Below are 21,584 nucleotides of genomic sequence, written 5' to 3'. Positions count from 1 at the left end.
TGTGATACTGCCAGGTTTCAGTTCCACGATTTACCTCATCGTGAGATCTGCATCTCTGGATGCCTATTTGCATGTCGTTCATGGTCTTCATACCAGCATCAATAAGGTTTTCCAGGCCCATTCGCATGCCATCGCAAAGTACACGGCAATAGGATCTCTGGAACACAAACAGGTCAGTGAAAGTGCTAAACTATGTGTTCAAAGCTATTTAGCCCCTGCGCTGGTCTGGAATGCATGCCAACTGGCTATAAAAGCTACCATTAATTGCTTCTCCCAAATCACAAACTCCTATACATTAAATGTTAGGCTGGAAAATGCTACAAAACAAGTCCCATAAACCCATCGAAAGGACTCTGGCGCCCAGGGTTTTACTGGACAAGGGGTTAGTAAAGGTCAAGGCTGCAAATCAGGAATCCGCCAGGGGCACAACATGGGAGGGGAGTATTGTATGTGTGTGTACTGTAATGTCTGTGTTTCTATGGATAGTGCTAGAGTCAGTCTGTGTGTATACTATAGTGTCAGAGTGTATATGTATTGTGCCAGAGTCAATGTGTGCGTGTGTATGTATGGTGCTAGAGCCAGTGTGTGTGTGTGTGTCTGTACTGTAGTGTCTGTGTGTGTGCATGTATGTAAATGTATAATGCCAAAGTTAGCGTGACTGCTATATTGTAGTACCAGATTCAGTGTGTATGTATGTATACTGTTAGTGTAAGTATTGTATACATGTAGTGTTAGTGTCTGTGCGCATGTGTATAAGTGTGGTGTTAGTGTGTATGAGCATATAGTGTGTGTGTTACAGTATGGCATTAGTATGAGTGTTTATGACAATCTATAGTGTGTGTATATTAGTGTATTGCGCTAGCATGTGGGCACATGAGTGTATGGTGTTAGCATGTGTGTGTTACTCTAGGGTTTATGTCTGTGAGCATATATTAGTGTATGTGGTGCTGTATAGTGTCAGTGTGTTTGTATGTTAGTGTATCATGTTATTGTGAGTGTGTGTCAGGGGTGAGCCTATGGTTAGTGGGACCTGGGAGATGGAGAGGAGACGCAGGAGACTGCTTGATGGATGTGCACTGCATTGGGTGATACAGCATCGCATGATGGGTGTAAGCATGAGATGACCGAAGCGTTACATTTATGAAAATGAAAACATGGATTGGGGGAGGGGGGTTTGGCTGGTAACTAGATGGCAAATATTGTCAACCCCTGCTTTATGCAGTGTTCATACAACAAAGGACAAATTGGGTCGCCTTGTATTAAAACGGACAAAGGGACAGTAGTGAACAATACGTAAGAGGCCCAATTGTGTAGGCCTTAACATTTAATGCAAACACGTTTCGTACCTGGAGACAGGGATTCTTTTTAGACTCATCATCTGAAAAGTGTAATTCAGTATCCGTCAGTGCAGCTAGGTGTCCAATGTTCTGCAGTATTTGCTCTGCTGCTTGACTTGCCTTGTCTCTCGCTTCCGTAACCATGGATGAAATATCAGAGCAGCATCCCTGTAATGTTAACAGAACATATGTGAGGTAGTAGACCATTAAGCAAGTGTACAAATTATATATATATATATATTATATTATATATAAAAAATAGTTTAGCATTTTTGAGAATGGATTTTAATGTACAGTGCTTGCAATGTGCTCATTGTGCTTCAGGCATTCTAAACTGTTATAAAACCAAGTCACTGTGTCTCCTATTCACAAGAGACAGGGATTGAAAGGGCATGCTCTGATACAAGTATTGCTAAAACTTCTGACAACTTTAAAAGTTCAGCCACTTTTGGCATTCACCTGTAGAAGTAGCTGCAGGTAACCTCCGAGCTTCCGGATATATACTCCCAAGTTATCCGCAGGCTTTGCATTTTTCGCGCTGTCTGGAAAATGATCTAACCAATGTTTGGATATGACCACCAGCTGCTGAAAGGCAGATGCCAGCTGGACACTGTGAGTCTGGGCATCACGATTAACCAGAAACGCTGGAAATGACATTACATTATTAATAACGTGCTTGTACTAACATAAAAATTACCAAAATCAGGGTAAGAAGGGCTGCATATAATCGATGGTTTCAATAGAAGTGTCAGGGTTTTTTTGTGACTGTAACTTAGAATATTGACAAAGCTGCCCAAACAACTCTCGCACACATTCTCTACAGAAATGATTATTTTGCAGCTCTCGTATTTGTATGAACTATGTAGCCCTGTATACTATGCCAAATTACAATCTCAGTACCTGTAAAATAATTGAATTGTGTGTCCCTGCTGACAATCTCACCATAACGTCAATATTCCTCATCTATGAATACATCATACTATGGGTTATCCAAGTAAGGAATTAAAATCAGGTGAACATTGCCACGCACCAAAACTAATGAGCAACTTGTACTCACTGCCATGGATACAGTTTCTTGTCTACACCAGAATGTTTCTTGGCTTTTGTTAAATATTTACACAATATTTGTTTAGATCGTTTTAATAACTAAAATAATACAATCTGATTTATTTTAAATAATAAAAATTATAAACTGAATCAACACACACAAAAATATGTGAGATTGTATGAAACATGCTATAAGATGAGAGGTCTACCGTGAACAAAATACATTATTCAGAGTTTTCCAACTTTTACATAATTCTGCATAAGCAGATCATGTCAAGGACATTTCTTCCAGTTCCTATGATCTATCAATGGAGCCTGCATGGGAATCGTATTATAATCTCATGTGGAAGTATAGCAGGTTTCCTGTGCTCTGTGTGAATTGGTTTAGCAACTTGTACATACACCTATCATGTACAGCATGTGAGGTTTTGTACTTGGTTCTCCCAGCTATTATGTACCCGTTATAGGCATGTGCATTGTAAATTAACGATATAGATATCAAAATGTTAGATAGCAAATTAGACAGGAGGGAGAAACATCTTACATGTGTCTGAGCTGTCTGCATCCTGCTGCTCAGAAGCCTGAGAGAGAGCGCAGACCCCGGCACATATAGTGCATACACAACGGATCATACTGTCTGCCATGTTGCTTTCATCAGCATGACTTCGTCCCAGGAAATCCAAAGAAGATCCGATCAAATCCTTACAGATCCTAGGTAGGTGGGAGTCTGGGGTGTTTGAGCAGACACTGTTAGATTTGCTTAAAAAACTGCTGGATTTGTTCATTAGCCCTACAAGTAAAATAAAGTGAGGATCAGACACAACAGCAAACATTTAAAAGAAGGAAAATTCTCATTTAAACTATTTAAAAAGATTTAGACAAAAGAGAAAAGAAAAAAAGAAAAACAAGTACAGGCTGTCTGTATGGTTGTTAAATGGTACACCCCTACCCGATTCAGAATCCCTGCTACGCACAGATTAAGAAATACAGATAAAATGCGGCATACATTTTATGAGTCTAGATACGGACTAGCTTTGGGAGCTCTATGCCTTTAAGAACAGCTCTGATACAATTTCGTTCCTGTTGCCAATGTATTCAATTCAGATAGCCATACATTGGTAGGTGAGATCACATCATAATCAGTCACTAAACATAGATCTTAATATTTTAAACTATGATTACATCCTTCCAAAGCACTAACTCAATTCTAGATTATGGTAACTGAAGAATATGACTCAAGATTCAAACCTTGTTTTAAATGAGAGTACCCACCTAATAGTTGACAGAATTACCTGATTTATAGCCAGACTGTAAGCTTTGAATGGGGTGAACTCTGATTTCATATAGACACCCAGAAATCCTCTTGTTCTTCATCAGGCTTCTGCAAGAAATATGATACATTCATTATAGTGGCCATTTGAAAAAATATTCTTCTCATTAGAGAATGTAATTGGTTCCTCTGGTAACAAGACCACATTTCAAAATTTGCAGAACTGCTGTCTATACATAACTCAAACTTTCACTAAACAACCAAGCTATTCTGCTCAGTTGCAGAAAAGAGTCAACATTTTCAGTTCATAAAGCCATACAGGGTACTGCGTTTAATACAAGATTTCTTTGTTAGTAGATGTACTGTACATTAGATAAAACTTGGAGGTTGTCATTTTTGTCAGCCATATTATATTTGAGTGACTTTCCTTGCTGAACGTCACACTGAGCTAATTTGTTAATGAAGACTAAGAAATTCTATCGTTTACCGCAGACAGTATGATGAGTCAGAGCGTTTGTCTAGTAGACTGATCTAAGATAATAGAGCTAGAATACATACACATTATTAAAATGAAGCTGTCAAAGAATGTTATAATATGTAGAAAGCTAATTTACAGCAGTAAAATATAATATTGTAACACTCATTTATAACAAAATACTAGTAATAAAAAAGGGATAGTTGGAGTTCTCTTTTACCTTCGTCTGGAGAAGTTGGATACTGTAGAGTTTGACAGGTCAGGCTCCCATTCATCTCCAGGATCATAAAACAAATCATCATCCTTGGTGCCTCCACTATTCTGTAGATATGGAACAAATCAAAGCTCTAAGTAAGTCTCAATGGTATTTTCAATGACAATTTAGCATTAGTCCTCAGAAATCCACCATGGGATACTAAGGGACAGGTTCTATAGAGACATGTAGTCCCTGAATAATAATAAAAAAAAAAAAAAAGAATAATAATTGTTTGAAAATCATATCGATTGGGGTTCCATCTAGTGAGTTTTTCCAGTTCCACATATTTAAATTTCATTATTAATTGACCTACCTCATCTAATTCTTTCATTGCGGCAAATTTGTCTTCAAACTTCTCCAAACTCCAAAAAGTTACAATTCCCAGCTTGGTGTTCCTGACCTTTATCTGCACTGGATTTCCAGATACATTTTCCTTATCAGTTATATCATGCCTGCAATAATAAAATTACATTTAATATACTTATATAAGTCCTTCAGTATACATCATAAGATTTCTTTCCGAAGAGCTGACATCACCCAAACAGCCCTTTGGTATTCATTTTTTGACTTGGATAATCACAAGTTTTAAGGGCCTACTAGGCATTCTTTGCAGTACAACTTTTAATTCCTTCCCTATATACCGCTGTGCCCCATGATATGCCTTTTAACCCTCTAAATGCCACTGTGCCCCATGATATGCCTTTTGACCCCCTATGTGCCACTCTGCCTCCAGAAATGCCTTATACCCCTATATGCCACTCTGGCATTTAGAGGGTTAAAAGGCATATTATGGGGAAGAGTGGCATCTAGGGAGGTTTAAGGCATTCAGGAGGCAGAGTGGCGTATAGAGGGTTAAAAAGGCATTTCTGGAGGCAGAGTGGCATTAAGGGGGTTAAAAGGCATTTCACAGAGCACTCTGCCTCCAGAAATGCCTTATGCCCCCCATTTAACACTCCCCCCGTCCCAAACTTACCGGTGCTTCTGACTCCCCTGTCATGTAGCCGGGGCAGCGTGTAGATCCCACGCACTTACGCTGCAGCCGGAAGGAGGCATGGCTAACAGCGGGGGTTGTCTGCGTCCATCGCGCAGACCTTCCCCAACTGTCAGAGATCAGAGACTCTGATCTCTGACAGCTGGGGAAAGTCTGCGCGATGGACGCAGACAACCCCCGCTGCTAGCCACACCTCCTTCCTGCTGAAGCGTAAGTTGTCTACGCGAATCGCGTAGACATCTACACGCTGCCCCAGCTACACACTGGGGACTCAGAAGCACCGGTAAGTGGGACGGAGGAGACAGGAGGATCCAGGTCCCCTGCAGCTGCGGGGGATCTGGATCTTAGTCGTCTCATAGTCAGACCTATTTGAGGTCTGATTATAAGACGACTCCGATTATAAGACGAGGGGTATTTTTCAGAGCATTTGCTCTGAAATAAACCTTGTCTTATAATCGAGCAAATACGGTATATGTCAGGACTGTCCTACACAATCCATTTATTATGGTACATTCTGCTTTTTATGCAAATGCATTTTCTTTTATGCCGCACATTACTGTTATTAGTTACCTGCTAAAAGTTGTATTTTTCTTAAGATTGCTGCTTATTTTGTTTGCCTCCTGAATCATCACTGAAAGCTTCATTGAATTCCAGGTGGGACTACCTATGAGTTAAGAAACTACCGTTAATACATGCCAAAAACCTCAGAAAATGCATACTTGTACTACTATGTTATCAACTTTGCTACTCCATCACTTAAAAGAGCTACAAATGTATCAGATAAATTCTGCATGCCCCTAATATGCACTGATCATTAACCACAGAATGCACAATGCTAAACACTGACATTTTTATGTAGGATAATTACCATATTTCAATGACTTATGGTTTTTATTGGGTTGAATGAGCAGAGCTAGAGGATTCTTAAATGTTTTTATGAAATGCGGGTAGTGCTTTGGATCTAATCTAACATACAGTACTTATTTTGTACACATCTATTCCCCATCTACCACGGTCACTGGGGCTACAGGCCTAAATAATCTTACCAACTAAAGTTGTTCATAAATACTTAAATGGACTATAAGGGAATGGTTTGTTTCATTACCAATCAAGAGTAACTTCAACTAAAAGAGTGGAAAATGGCTCAGAAACAAGAGTAAAAAGTCAATCTATTATTAATAACTTGTTTGTTTTTATTGAGCCTGACAGATGGCTCTCCCAAATACTGAATAATTAAACATGTATGCGTAAAATAGCTGTGAATTTTACAAATTAATTGGTTGCGTGTATTACCAGCCATACTCCGCCCTCGTCTTTTTTTTTCTTGTAGAAGCGTTTGCACTTCACTGGCAATTTTTTGTTTTTCAGCCTCCAGAGCTTCAAGGATCTTAGCATGGCGAATCTTGTGGTCCTCAAGTGCCTGTGCATACAGAGAAGTATATTGTGTATTTTAGAAGTGGGAAGCATTTCTTTCTTCTAAGACATTTGACACAAGGTCCTGCTTCTCCTTTACTTGACAAGGCATTCTGGACCTTCTACACAGCTCTTCTGGATAATATAGCAGATATTGCATAAAATGTTGAAAGCACGTTACCAAGTATACAGTCTTGCAAATAAAAAACATTTAGGAAAACAAAGGTCCCAGTTGTCTACAGTTTCCAATCAGTTAATGCAACTGGCTACCTTATCAATTACCACTCATGTATGGTCAGAAGTACCACGAGTTAAATTTGTTAAAAGAAAAGAACTTTAAAAAATACCTTACCTGTCGAGTAGTAAGCGCCTCCATTTCCAGCCGTCTTTTGTTAGTTTGGACTTCCTGCTGAAGATGCATTTTCACCACTTCAAGCTCCTGGATACGACTGGCTGCTTCCTGAGTGTTTACTTCATGTAGTTGTTTCCGTCGACTCTCTTCTTTCTGTTTGAGAAATGTGGCAAAAAGGAAACAAATATAAAATACTGATAACATATTTCTATACACATGCCAATGGGCATACAAGGAAACAAGACAGAAAACAGGACAAATTCCAGATCTTCATGTTTTAGTTCCTGTTGGGGCAGAACTATATTGTTCATATTCATAGTAGCAAGGAACTTGGAAATATATATATGTTCAACTAAACCTGTAGCTTATGCTTAACTTTGTTTATACGCAAGTTTAAAAGGCTGGAGACAGACTGTTGACATCTCAGAGATAAAAGTGAAGGTGAAATGCTGCAATTTACAAACGCACCAGTTCAGCTTCTAGTGCTTTGATCCGGTCTTCATATGCTGTCTTCTGGGAATTGAGTTCTTGCTGGGCCATCTCCTTTGCGATCTGGATTCCTCTCATCATTTCTTCTTTGGCTGTTAGTCGTGCTTCTTCAATTTCTTCTTCCAGTCTGGACAATAGAGGTGAAATGTGTTACGCGACAAAGCTCCATTTAAAACGAGATCCAAAAGGTATCCGTTAAGTAAGTTTGTAACTAAGAGTTATTACTCACTTTGATCGCTGTGCTGTGAGCAACTCGTTTTTGGCAAATTCATAGTCTTTAGGTCCTTCAGAAGGCAAAGTAGAAGCTCGAAGTGGTGTTCTTAACCTCTGAACCTCAACAGGATGATTAAATCGAAAGTAATGATCCCCTCCTAGGATCACACGATCACCCTGTATAGGAATATCTAATTAAGTAGCAATACATTTTTATATATATATATATTTATTTTTTTTACACAAGGAAGGTGACAGAAATTTGTCCCTTCTCATAGGACTCATAAGACAAATAACTTGCTCTTCTGAATTCACAAATGCTTAAAACTAATAGCAAAATAGACAAAATATTTTAATTAAAAAAAAAAATAAAAAAAAAAAACTTAGAATTTGAGGATTTTCTTATTCCACAATATTTATGGCAGAATACAATATTCTAACAAAACCTTTTAGAAAGTTAGATGATGTGATCAAAAAATGGTGTCTAAACAAAAAAAACAATATATAAACATGTGTGGGTCCAATAAATAAATAATAAAGAGAAGAAAATGACAGCTAAATACAAGCCCCACAAAATGTTTAAAGTGTTATTTTATTTTATTATGGTTATTTAGATATAACAGTCTCTCCTATTCTAATAAACAGGATAAATGTATTTGAAACTTACATGATGTAAAACAGTTGTCTCTGAAATCTGGTTCCCATTAACATAGGTCTTGGCATCTGCAGAAGGTGTTATACTAACAGTATTACCTATGTTTGTTATCACACTGTAAAACATAAAACAATGTCACTTATTATCACACTTTTAAATCTCTAACATTAACACATAGTATAAGGCCTTACAGTCGGTTTGTGCCTGTAACTTACCAATGATCTTCTGCTATGAGAGCCCCAGATAGCTGGATGTCATGGTTTGATCCTGCAGTATATTTGCCCACCGTCGTCCGACCTTCTTTTATCATGTACAGCAACATCTCTGAGAGCTGAGGGTCTTCATTGAGGTTAACAAGGTTTGGCAGTCTGTTATCCATCTTGAATGTAATCCCTGCTTTCTACACAGGAGTTTAAAAAGCTGTATTTATAATATTATAGATATGCATTTTTTACATCATACCGTTAAGTGAATTGTTTCATTAAACCAACATACCTGGAGCTCCTTCATCTCCATCTTCTTCCTCTGTTCGGCTTGCTCAAGTTTGTCCTTCCATGCCCTTGTTTAAACAAATAAGAATACTTTTTAAATATTGGCCACATATCTATTTCTAAATATCTCACTATAAAAAAAGCTTGCAGTATTTGGTCTGCAGTGCAACCTGTATATCTGGTTACCTTCATAGAATAATTAAATATAGACTTCATAAGTCACCAAAGTTCAAAGACTGCAAGATTGTTAATGATGCAAATGTATCAATATTCTTTGGTCAAGTTCTGAAACCGATCACATAAAAACTTTGCGGAGCCATAGGCTACATCCCAGTTCCACGATGCATGACTTTTATTGATACTGTGCTTACCTCTGCAACTCGGACATCTCCTTCTCTTGCTGGCTCAGTTTAAGCTTTAAAGTTGTTATTTCCTGATGACAATGTCTGTATTTCTCAGAATCGGTGTTTTTGGCAGATAGTTGTGATGCCTTCAGTTTCTCAATCTCCAATTTCAGTTCTTTTTAAGAAGAAAAATATGTGCATTAATATTTGTATATTAATTAAGTGACAGCTTAAAGCTTCAGAAATTCTTGGAAAGGTAAACAATAAAACGTAAATACCCCTAATGTTTCTATAAATTTAAACTATGTAAAGTATAATTTTGACCTTAGTTTTCTTAATAAAAATTTTTTATGGGGATAAACAAACTCTTATAAACAATTTGTCACAGTTATTGTATATTTGATAATACAAATTTAAATAAAGTCAAATAATACATTTAAACTCGACGTCATTTCTGAAAACAAAACTTCATGCCTGCACCGTACTCAACACAAAAGATCAAAACGTACATAAGGTAAAAAATGTACTATACCCCTTGATCTGTGCATCTAAGGAAAAAAATGATTTACTGAAATAGGATCGATCAAACAAACTAGACAGATTGCATACACACAGGTAACACAGGTCAAAGATCTACCAACAACTACAACAACAAATAAATGATCTTACACTTGACTATTGTGTTTGGGGCATCAGTAATGGTATAAAAGTACAGTTGGCAGCCGTGCTGGATGAAACACTGTGCCGCCTCCAAGCAGTCTCAACCATTTCTTACCTCTAATCAGTCTGGCATTCATGTCCTCATTGACCTTGGCGATGTTAATGATGAGGCGAGCTTGTCTAGCATACCGTAGAGTGCTCAAGGTCTCCTCAATATGACTTAAAGCTGGACTGATTGTGGCTATCATTGCAGTTTTGGAGTTTCCTCCAAGACTATCCTTCAGCAACCTTTGAGAATACAAATGCTTAACAATTAATTTGGGATCAATTTATTGTAACACTATTAAAATAAATACACACATTTTACAAACAAATAGATTCAATTAGTGGTTATTAAAATAAATAAAATCAGTACCCCCTTTTCTCACTGGAGGAGAGTTCTTGATGACTATCTGGATTATTTTTATAGTAAGATCTTATTTTTCCTGAAAAAAAGTGAATTCATGCTTACTTACTTTAGTGTCTATGCAATATTTTTCAAACACTTACCAAGTGAGGACAGATTCCCTGTATGGAATAAACACTTTCTTCCGCGCCTGTGAGCTTTCAGAAAGAGCCGATATCACTTTGCCCAATGTAAGGAGAGATTTATTTATACTCACTCCCTCCTGTGTGCATAAGAAGGTTAGTCAAGATGAAAAAATTCTCTTTGTTACAATATGCATAAAACGCAGTCCGAGTCACATTGAAACAATCACAACCTTCTAGACATCGATGGCACCTCGGCTACCATCTAATCCCCTTCCTGTACAGTGAACAGAACACCAAAGATACATTTATAGGGCTCTGTGCCTCCAAACAGGGATTCCCAATAGACACAGTAAATTCGCTTTCTGACTTTATTAATGTTTTTGTGTATATAAACAATTTTAATTTAAAATCTCGTGCTATAGCAGTAGCATGGTATACAGACCTTTATACTGTACAAGTCTTTCAGTGTACGAATAAGAAATGCTTGGGATTAGCTAAGGAAAAGTGTTTTGAGGGACAGCTATGTTATGACCTATAGGATATTCAATTATAATAGTATATGAGTAAAATTGAGTAATTGCATATAAAAGTTACACAGAAAAGTGATATGCAATTTCTTTACTTTGATCATTGGTGTGAAAAAAGAATGCACATGTCTCCAACACACATTTGGATATTTACAGGGTAGGCCAGATTTTACTAACAAAGAATGGTCTAGCCTCTGAATTGAATTTCACAGCATACATAACAATCAAGCTTAATAATTAACATAAAAGCACACAATCAAATTCATTGTATGACAAAATATTTTTCACCAGATACAGGTCATCAACACAAAATGAAAACATACAGAGGACAAGTTTTGATCCTGCTCAACTTGAAAGAGGGCATGCAGAGAAATACTTTGTCATAAAATATTCCCACCTTGAGCCTCTCTCCACTAGTTTGCGCGGTTGCACATCTCTCACTTCCTGCGAGGTCTACTAGATTAATCCGACTGGTGACTCGATGGTCATGTTCTTCTCCTTCCACATATTCCGTCTACAGAGAAGATTATATTTTACAGACTCAGCACCTTACAGATTGTAGCTGCCCTTCAGTCCATTACTTTTTTTACTGCACCAAAAGACCTACACCCCAAACAGATTATCTTCACTATAAAAACAGAATTCCTTTAGTAATTATATATATATATATATATATATATATATATATATATATATATATATATATAGACATTTGCATTATGTTCTGTAGCCCTGTTCTTAGGACCAGGTTTATACAGATATAATCTATCAACAGATTACATGAAATTAGATAGTCCAGACAGTAAGCGATGCAAGACTTACCTTGGTTTGAGTCATGATGAGAGTGAACACAGAGTGAGATCGAGAGCTTTTGTCATTCATTCCTGTAGCAGCTGTGGCTCTCTGCTTATTCCCCAACTCCAACCAACTCTACGGTACAAACAGGAATTTCATCCCTTTCTATAACTTTTCCTTGTATGTAAAAGGCGTAGAAAGAGGAAAGAAAACAAAGATAGAGCATAGGGAGCAGTAAAGGGAAGGATATGATGGATGGACACAAGATAGCAGAGAGAAGCAAATGAGGACACAGGATACATGTAAGGGAGTGAAATGTCCTTTACCTGAACATCTTGAAAAGAAGATACTACATTTCTAAAAAGAAAACATATGAAGAATAGAAAATGAACTTTCTTCCTGGAGGAATATTTTTAATTTAGTAAATAAATACAAGAATTGTATGAGAAATTGCTATACATCAATATATATCACAAACAGTCATTTAAACATGCCCCCAATAATCAGAAAAAGAAAATTGAATTTATTGTAGGGTAAGCCAACCAGCAGAATTACCAGTCATGATAAGGCACCCCCTCTAGGCACCCCCTCTGGCTTTCCAGCTCATGTGGTGTACAAGTGTCACAATTCCTGGTGAGGCCTTTAGCCCACAGTTGCTGGAATGCCATAAATCACTGCAAGCAGCCATCGAGTTATGACTTACGTTGAAAGTTCTTCCACATAAGGTCCTAGGAGTGGATGTTCTCGGACCCTGAGCTGGCAAAAAAAAAAAGTGAATATGTTTAATTAAAGGGAATTCGTAGACAGTGGAGACTTTCACCATATGCTGTGCCTTTCAGATGATACGAATGCAAACATCTCACTAAGTCTCTAGTTATGTCTACATGTCTCATAAACAAATGCATGGTATGCCAAAAGCACTGTTATGGTTACGGTATGGTCTGGGCATGTTTAATGCTACTCAATGACCACCAGCTTGGGAGGTGAAGATCCTGCCTGTCTTGCAGGCTTCCAACCGAGTTGGTCAGGGAAGACGACTCAGGTCATTGTGGCTTGTCATTACACTTTAGAACAGGTCTTATTTGGACCCAACTTTTTGTTTTTCCCTGAAACATGGAGCAGGTGGAAAACTCTGACCTATGCAATTACAACCTGGTGCTATGTATAAAGTCAGCAGTCATAAGCAGATGAGGCAACCCAGGCATATAACCATATATCTCACCTTACATTTTTCTGCCAAGAATTCCTAACACTCTGGAAGCTTTGCATAAAGTTCTTGAACATTAAAATAAAAACTTTTTAAAAAGTCAGTCATTCATACCGGCTGCTTTTTCTGCCCATTGTCTGCTTTAAAAACCAGCAGGTCGTGTATCTTCTCATTGTAAACTTCAAAGTAGCTCATCTCCAGATGAAAGGAAATCTACAGAATGTATAGATACATACCGAGTAGCATTTTAGGTAAAGTGACATACATGTTGGTTCTTCTTACATGCACAATATTGAAGCCCACAAAACGTTTCCTTTGGATTAAAAACTGAACATTACCCCATGGTGACAATGACATTTTAGCCTTTTTAACAGCCCTTTGTGTGTACCTAAGCTACCAATGTTATGCACTGGTAAAGGTTATACAAGGAGAAAAGCTCTGCGGTGGTACCTTCTGCTTCAGCGTTTTCTGTATGCGAGAAAAAAGATCAGAGCAAAATCTTGGGATAATCCCCGGTTCTTCATCAAAGCCCATCATGCTAAAACACAGGAGATCAGCAATTAGTCATGAAAATACAAAAACAAAGTGTGAAAGTTTTTTGATTGATGCCCAGAACATCTATATGAGGCCTGTGAAGGCTCTGGAGAAGAGCTCATGCTCTTCCTGTCTATTCAGCTACATGCTGTGACCATAATTCCAGCAGCATCTATACCAAGTGGCCAACCAAGGCCTTGTTGGTTGACACAGAAACCTCACCTTCAGCTTACAGCAATATTATATCAAAGAAATCTATCAAAGTGCAATTTTTGTGGTAATTTACCATTAACATTGACAGAACACTTGCTTGTTTTTATAAAATTATCTATTTTTACAATGTTGTAGTTTTTAGTTTGAAAAACAGTCCATAAAATATTAAACGCTTACTAGAGACGATATCAACATTTCTACTTCAAACAGAACAAAACTAAAGCAATAGATGCTGCTGGGTCAGGGTATACCACTTTCAAATCTTCTTATACATCAACCTATTCGATTCCGGTTACAAAGCATAAATCAACCGTACGTCTACATACAGTGCCATAAGTTTTTCATATAAGTGAAAGTGTATTTATTCAGTCTAAATTATTTTATTTAATATATTACATGCTGGGTTATGAATAAGAAGAGACTCAACGGCATGTATAAGTGACAGTTTTTGTGATGCTACGTCCGGCACAAATCTAGCTCCTAATGGGTCCCAAGCAGCCCAGGAATTCTGGTCTATTATTGCACCCAATGCCTGTACTCAAGCCAGGATATCCAAAAACTATGGTCCCCTTTGCGGCCCTTATTGCTTGGATTTGCGTACCAGTCTAGTCATTCCCGATTAATTTTATCCTGCGACCTGTTCACTATTTAGTAGCACCATATTCTTATAGAGCTATTGATAAAAAGAGGTCGTAATTTAAAACCAGCGGGTCAGAGGCTCAGACACGTCAGGAAGTTTTACTTTACCGAGAGGGTGGAAGATAAATAGAACAGCCCCCCAGCAGAAATGGTAGAGGACTCTAGAGTGGGGAAATTTAAACATGAACAGCATAGGTATAAAGCTATCTTGAATCTAAGGTTAGACCAAAAAGGAAATTCTGAGTATCTACATCAGGAAAAGTGGACAGCATAGATGGGCTGAATGGGTCTTGTCTGCAGTCAAACTATGTTTTAGAGCTAGACAAGGTGCAAAGGAGGGCCATGGAATTGGTAAGGGTTGGGAAGATCTTAGTTACGAAGAGAGACTAAAAAGGTTTCATCTACATATGCTAGAAAAACGGCATTTTAGAGGTGATATAACAGTGTATACATTTGTTCAGGGCCAATATAAAGAGCTCTCCATGAACAGAAATGTACAAAGAACAAAAGGTCATCCTCTGAGACTGGAAGAGTCAACATTTCATACACAACAAAGGAAGGGATTCTTTATAATAAGGGCAATAAAATGGTATGGAATTCACTGCCAAGAGATGTGGTGCTATCAAATACAATGGATGCCTTCAAAAAGGATCTTTCATTTTTATTTTTTTTTTGAAAATCAGAACATACAGGGCTATAAATGATAGAATAAGACACCATAGAGCTTCTCGATCCAAGGAGAAATCTGATTATGTTTTTGAAGTCTTAATTGGGTTTTTTTTTGGTAATCCTTTCTGCTTTTGATCCAAAAGAAGGCAGATAGAAGGGTTGAACTTGATAGACTTAGGTCTTTTTTCCAACCTACAGCAAGGGAATGTAAACATACGTGCGGCAGGCACATGGGTATCCCTAATCTAAAAGACCAAGGACCGATTAAGGTTTGAGTCTTTAACGCAGCAAAAACAGACTGGATGCTTCCCACCTGCAGTCAAATTCCATGTTTATATATGTTACAATTCATGTGCATTTAACATCTATACCGAAATATCATACATACGTGTAGGACTTTCCGGACCCTGTCTGGCCGTAAGCAAACAGACAGGTGTTGTATCCCAGGATAGACCATTCTAACAAAGGCACAGCCAGTTTCTCAAACACCATTTTTTGATCAGCGTAGCTAGGGTGGGACTTGTCAAAAGACCAAAAGGAGAAGTCATAATGGAAGTTGTGGTTCTGCTTGGAGTCTGGGTGGAGTACAGATGTCTCTTGTCCATTCATAAATACAACTTGAGCAGATTTCTCAGTTATTTCCCTAGAAAGGTGCATAAAAATGACATGTTATCTATTTACCTAAGCAGCCTCTGACTTGAAGCTGTAATACAACGATCAGGGAAGCCATCATTGGGTACAGCCAGTACAGGTGTATGGGGCCCAGCCACTGGAGGGAGTTGGGGATCTCCACAGTGTCACACTTGTGTAGCCCTATCCCCACCTTGAATGCCGAGCATCTTTTCAAGGTAGATCATTTTAACATGGAACGGGTCTGTTTCTTAACAAAGAGGGCACTTTGGAGGATTAAAATGATGGATTGTGGGTCTGGACCTTTTAGATGATTCTTTTACGGCTCTAGCAATAATGTTTATCAGTACTGGTGCTGTTCCTCAAAAGAAAAGAATCACAAGTTGTTATTTTATTTTCCTAAATTACTATTTACAATTTTTTCACAAAACCTGACTCGCTAGCATTTAAGCAACTAACAGTCACAGAAACCGCCCATAATTTCCATATGAATCATGTGCACTGAGAAGCGGCTACTAACTCATCATGCAGATAACCCCAAAAAAAACAAAAAAACATTTCACTCACCTATTACTGAAAGGTCGGGTTCGGACAGCCACAGTTATGGCACAATTTTCCTCTTTTAAGGGATCCTCCTGTAAGCTGTGAGGAAAACGGTTTGTCTCATCCTTCACAGAAAGAGAATTAGAGGGAAGGGTGGCATCTTCTGTTTTTGTCTCACCTAAAGTACTGAACACTTTCCTATGAGCACCAGGCAAAGTAGATCCTGGACGTTTGGGTGTTACCACAGGGTGTCTGTTATCCCGTGTTGATGCTGACCTGACCAGCCCTGGAGTACCACTCCTTGGTGTTCTCTGTCGATCCAAGCTTCCATTTTGTGTCCCTGGGGTCTTCACATCTTGTCCCACCTTTTTTGGACAGGTTACTCTATCAATCTTCTTTGCTCCTATCAATCCCTTTATGTGTTGCAATCGACCGAGGTCTTCAGATCCACCAACATCCAGAGGTTTTCCATTGTTTACTAAAGATTTAGCCTGAGGTGGATTGCTACCAGCAACTTCAAAACCTTTCACTTTAGCTTCAAGTTTGTAGCCTCTGCACAATTCATTGCCGATTACGCTTCCAGTGGTGGCTGGCAAGCCACATTTTCTTTCCATAGAGTGCTTCACACCATCTTCTGAACTGTTCTTAGCATTCGATGCAGTTCCAATCCTTCTCTGTAAAGTTAAGCGCTTTTCAGTTCCATCCTGTTGACTGATATTCTTGTCCACGTCCTTTTCAACATTGGGGGACTCCTTAATAACGGTCTCTCGTCTTTGCAGTGTTAGTTTAGACTCTGTCTTTTGCATGGCTGCGTCATTTTTACATGCCGACACCACATAGGTTCGGTTGATAACTCTGGGTTTGTTGAGGGTAAAAGCTTTCTGTGACATTTCTCTCTGACAGCCTTTATTAATATGCAGGTAAAGTACAGTGTACTCTTAGTTACTGGGATATCACAATTTGAAACTAGTCTTCATTTCCATTAAAAACACTGAGGAATATCTGCAACTTCCACAAACATCATGATCACAACCTATTAAGAGGAAAATAATTACCAAAGCATACGTCACAACAATCAATACTAAAAGTGTTTTCAAAATTTACCTTATCTTTTTCTTAACAGAATTATGGGGATTATAGATTGTTACTAAAAAAAACACAAAAAAAACAATAACTGTGGCAAATGTTGCAAGAACCTGAAAATAGTTACAAAACCGATACATATTATAACAAAAAGAAAAACAGCCAGGACACTCTACCGTGTATTTTCTAGGAAGAGCCGCCACTAAAATTAAATTATTGTGCCAATAAGTATTTTGGCACAAATAGTTATTTCTAGTGATGAGGTCAAAAGTTTAGGGACACTTAGAAATGAGCTCTCCAGCGTGGTAAGGCGGATGCCGCGAGGAGCCCAGTGGGGGTCACATAATGCACGGTATGCGACCCCACTGGGCTCCTCAAAGCACCTGCAGGAAAGCAGAGAGTTCCAGATTCGCAATGTTAGAATATAGGCAGCGGTGTGTCAGGTCTCCACGAGGTGGGGGGGGGGGGGGTAGTGTATGTGTAGAGTATACTGTAGAGTCAGTGTGTTTATGTATAGCAGACTGGATAGCCATCACTTTCTAAAGTGCTGGAGTCAGTGTGTGCGTGTGAATAATGTACTGAAGGCCTGGCAGGTCTACACCGGGTGAGAGGGTAGGGGAGGAGTAGTGTATACTGTAGTGACAGAATCAATATGTCTACTGTATTGTGGTTCCAGATTCAGTGTGTATGTGTGCATAGTGTATGTTGTTCGATAGTGTGTGCATTTGTATAAGATTGTAGTGTTAGTGTGTATGGAGTTTCTCTAACAGAATGGCATTAGCATGAGTGTATATGTCAGCATATAGTGTTAGCATGTGTGTATTAGTGTTTGCTGTTAGCATGTGTGTAAATGAGCATAGAATGTTAGTGTGTGTATTTTACTATAAGGTGTAAGCATGTGTAGGTGCCCCAGGGCCACTATAAATCACTTCCAGGAGAGCCCTGGAAGCTGCCCCCCCAATTTGTGACAGGGGATGCTGAGGTGATGTGACCCTCCGAGATATAGAGGCAAGAGTTAAGAGGGAGGGCAGTGTATGTGTGTGTGTACAATTACATATTTATAAGCACTAACATATTCAGATGCTCAGCATATGAGAGTTTAAACAGGTCCAGATATATGCCACAATGAATAATATTTATTGGCATAAATATAGTTTAATATGAAACCTTTAACACCGTACACTGGCACAGTTACTCTTAAACCATATACAAACACCCAACGCAGTTTAACACTGTACACTGACACACCCAAAAAACACACACTTGTGTACTGTACTTTGACACTCCACAGTCTTGTTTTGTACATTAACACATATGCATTCATTAACACTGTACACTGACACACAAATTCATTGTAGCACCATACACTGACACTCCCCTGACACATAGTCTAACACTGTACACAGACATATACTGTACACTGTCGCCCCCACACACGTTTTAACCCTGTACAATGACACGCATAGTCATATACACACACTCATTTTAACTCATTATTTAAATAAATAAAAATAACAATGTTATATATAAAACAAACTTCATAAAATAAAAAAAGGCTAAACCAAACCCCCAGAAACAGCACACAATAAAAGAAACAAACTTACCAGCAAGCACAGGCACTAAAAAGGCAAAAGTCTTCAAAGAAATCAACAATAGAAAAAAGAGCAAGCAAAAGCTCCGTTTGAAAGTACAAAAAATGGCGCCTAGAGACCTAAACAAAACTACCAATCAGAAACGAGCTATGCAATGATTTCACTCGTTACTAGGAAACTAAGGGAAAATAGTGCCAGAAACAAAGATGGCGCCAGAAGCAACCAGGAAGTGCAACCAGAAACGCTACCAGGGACCAGAAGAGAGACGTGCAGAGCGTGCTTACCTTACGGTAAGTAAGCAATGCTCCACCCCAATCGCCAGGAGGCGAGGTGGGATCCCTTAGGGGGACTCGTTACCATAGGAGCTGTGAGTTCAGGGCTTCCAGGGAGTTGGCTGACAGGTTGAAAATCACCTGTCAGACTGAGAAGACAGGAAAAAGACTGATTGGTTGAGATTTGTCTTTTAGTTTTCCTGTCCTATCAGCTGAGAGGGAGGAGCTACCCATTTGTCGTGCTGCCACAACAGCCAGGTAGAATTATAGCACAGCCAGCCACACACACCCTGCATACACACAAAAAATACCCTATATTCACATTTGTTAGATGTGGTCTGATGCCAGCCTTTTGCTTTTTCTAACTTTTTCTTGCTTTTTTTCTTTTGTGGATTACAACTCACATGACCCTCAGTCAAAATGATGATTAGAGTAATGAGAGTGGCCCACAAAAGCGGGTGCACGATAAAAGCCCAGCACTTCCACCAGGGCTTCTATGACGGAGCACCGGAAGGTCATGTCACTGCGACACTCCGTCGTAGAAGCCCTGGCGGAAGTGTTGGGCAGCAGTGGAGGTTGTCTGCATCGTGTGTCACGCAGATGTCCGCCGGCTGCCAGAGTGGAGGATTCGGGTCCCCTGCAGCGCTCCAGGGGATCTGGATCTAAGTCTTATAGTCAGATTTCAGGTCGGATTATAAAACGACCATGAATATAAGATGAGGGGTACTTTCAGAGCATTTGCCTTATAACCTTGTCTTATATTCGAGCAAATACAGTACACACATGTTCTGTGATCTAGCGGTGCAGCTGAATACACTTTGGTGGATTTCTCTGCAGTTGCGTGTAATCTGTGAAAACAATCCTAAGAAACATGGTTGGGGAAAGCCTCCCTTTGCCATGGATTGGTGACCAACTGGTTGAATGATATGTGTCCAAATGCTCCTAGTGAAATACACTTGGTTGTTTTCTCTCCAGAAATATATACTTTTGTGAGGGTATTTTGAGCTGGTGGGCTGCTATACAGTCCCAAATGAGACATAGGTTTAAGATAATAAAATTAGACATTTTTCAAGTTTGGAAAGGGGAACAGGGTGCTGTTGTTGTTTTGGTGTTTGTAACTTCCAAAAAACACAAAAATACTAATTATGTCATTTGTTTTAAAATTCCGGACATGTACATTAATATATTTTGGGGACTATGTTCATTAAAAAAAAATAGAAATCCCCCCCAAAAAAATATTTTCATTATTCTAACCCCTTGAGGACAGAGCTGATTTTTTATTTTTGTACCCTTTGTGACAGTTGCTGTTTTAACATTTCTGTGGTGTTTATGTTTAGCAGTTCCATAGTTAGATAGGCTCTAAAAAGACATGCGTCCATCAAGTTCAGCCTTTCCCATATCTGTTTATTTACTATTTACTATAAAATATGTTGAAACATTGATTTGATTCAAATATTTATCCTGAGTTTAGAAATACCCAAATGTATTTTTTGCAAGTTATATGGCAATAAGTACAAGTAGTACTCCCATTCTGCTCCCATGTGCTATTTGGGACATCTTTGAAGCTGGTCAGTTCAATGTACCCCCATCAAACAATATATGTTTAAAAACTAGACACTCCAGGATATTTAAAATGCTAGTATTTTAACTCTTTCTATGCACTAATTCTGCTACCAGCCTTTTTCAAAGTTTCTGGTAATAATTTTATGGGGTTTTTTTTGTTTTTTTTACACACATTGTACCGCAGTGTACAGTGTTAAACTGTGTTGGGTGTTAGTATATTGTGTTAGAGTAAGTGGGTCCATGTACAGTGTGGTGTGTCAATGTACAGTGTTAGAGTGAGTGTATATGGGGGTGTCAGTGTATAGTGTTAATACTGTTGGATGTCAGTGTACGGTGTTAGAGTGTGTGTGTGTGTGTTGGTGGTGTTGGAACACAGTATTAGGAGTGCAGTGTCCACGAACAGTGTATCAGTACACGGTGCTACAATTAGTGTATGGGTGCTTGTGTGCTATGCTAGACTGTGTGGGGTGTTAGAATGAGTGAATGAATGAAGTGAGGTTGTGCGCGTGTGTTAGTGATTGGATATGGGTGTATGTGGTAGTGTGACTTCTCCTCCCCAGGTCAGGCTCTGGATTCTTTCCTGTCTGCAATGCTAACACGTAATGTCTTGTAACTGTAAGTTTGGTCTGTCAGGTGCCATAGATGGTGACTTCAATGCCTTGTATTGTATTATTATCTGTAGTTCATTCTATTACTTATTTTTAACGTCTTTAGTACAGAGCCAATCTTATTGAAATATTTAATGTATTATATTATTAAGGTAAAATTTATTTTCTGGCTCATCAGAAAGTAT

General features: G+C 38.7%; 1 protein-coding gene across 1 annotated transcript in view; it reads right to left on the bottom strand.

The window, feature by feature from the left end:
• The window catches only part of LOC149280793 (kinesin-like protein KIF14), a 32,090-nt gene extending 15,723 nt beyond the window's left edge, over positions 1–16,367 (bottom strand). Inside the window, exons 1-26 of the mRNA XM_089500100.1 lie at positions 16,306–16,367; positions 15,497–15,751; positions 13,504–13,591; positions 13,168–13,266; positions 12,550–12,602; positions 12,173–12,203; positions 11,874–11,981; positions 11,449–11,565; positions 10,543–10,661; positions 10,109–10,281; positions 9,361–9,508; positions 8,994–9,057; positions 8,714–8,898; positions 8,511–8,613; positions 7,860–8,020; positions 7,610–7,757; positions 7,142–7,294; positions 6,670–6,796; positions 5,947–6,040; positions 4,699–4,837; positions 4,350–4,450; positions 3,677–3,765; positions 2,929–3,174; positions 1,797–1,981; positions 1,347–1,505; positions 35–157 (exon numbers count right to left, since the gene is read on the bottom strand). Of these exons, the coding sequence (XP_089356226.1) occupies positions 35–157; positions 1,347–1,505; positions 1,797–1,981; positions 2,929–3,174; positions 3,677–3,765; positions 4,350–4,450; positions 4,699–4,837; positions 5,947–6,040; positions 6,670–6,796; positions 7,142–7,294; positions 7,610–7,757; positions 7,860–8,020; positions 8,511–8,613; positions 8,714–8,898; positions 8,994–9,057; positions 9,361–9,508; positions 10,109–10,281; positions 10,543–10,661; positions 11,449–11,565; positions 11,874–11,981; positions 12,173–12,203; positions 12,550–12,602; positions 13,168–13,266; positions 13,504–13,591; positions 15,497–15,717 (3,234 nt within the window). The 5' untranslated portion in view covers positions 15,718–15,751; positions 16,306–16,367. The remainder of the gene's footprint in view (positions 1–34; positions 158–1,346; positions 1,506–1,796; positions 1,982–2,928; positions 3,175–3,676; positions 3,766–4,349; positions 4,451–4,698; positions 4,838–5,946; positions 6,041–6,669; positions 6,797–7,141; positions 7,295–7,609; positions 7,758–7,859; positions 8,021–8,510; positions 8,614–8,713; positions 8,899–8,993; positions 9,058–9,360; positions 9,509–10,108; positions 10,282–10,542; positions 10,662–11,448; positions 11,566–11,873; positions 11,982–12,172; positions 12,204–12,549; positions 12,603–13,167; positions 13,267–13,503; positions 13,592–15,496; positions 15,752–16,305) is intronic.
• Positions 16,368–21,584: the final 5,217 nt, after the last annotated feature.

Source organism: Sceloporus occidentalis, unplaced genomic scaffold (genome assembly GCF_023333645.1).
Source record: "Sceloporus occidentalis isolate IW3139 unplaced genomic scaffold, rSceOcc1.0.p SCAF_147, whole genome shotgun sequence".
Taxonomy (NCBI): Eukaryota; Metazoa; Chordata; class Lepidosauria; order Squamata; family Phrynosomatidae; genus Sceloporus; species Sceloporus occidentalis.
This window is presented reverse-complemented; position numbering and strand designations above follow the sequence as displayed.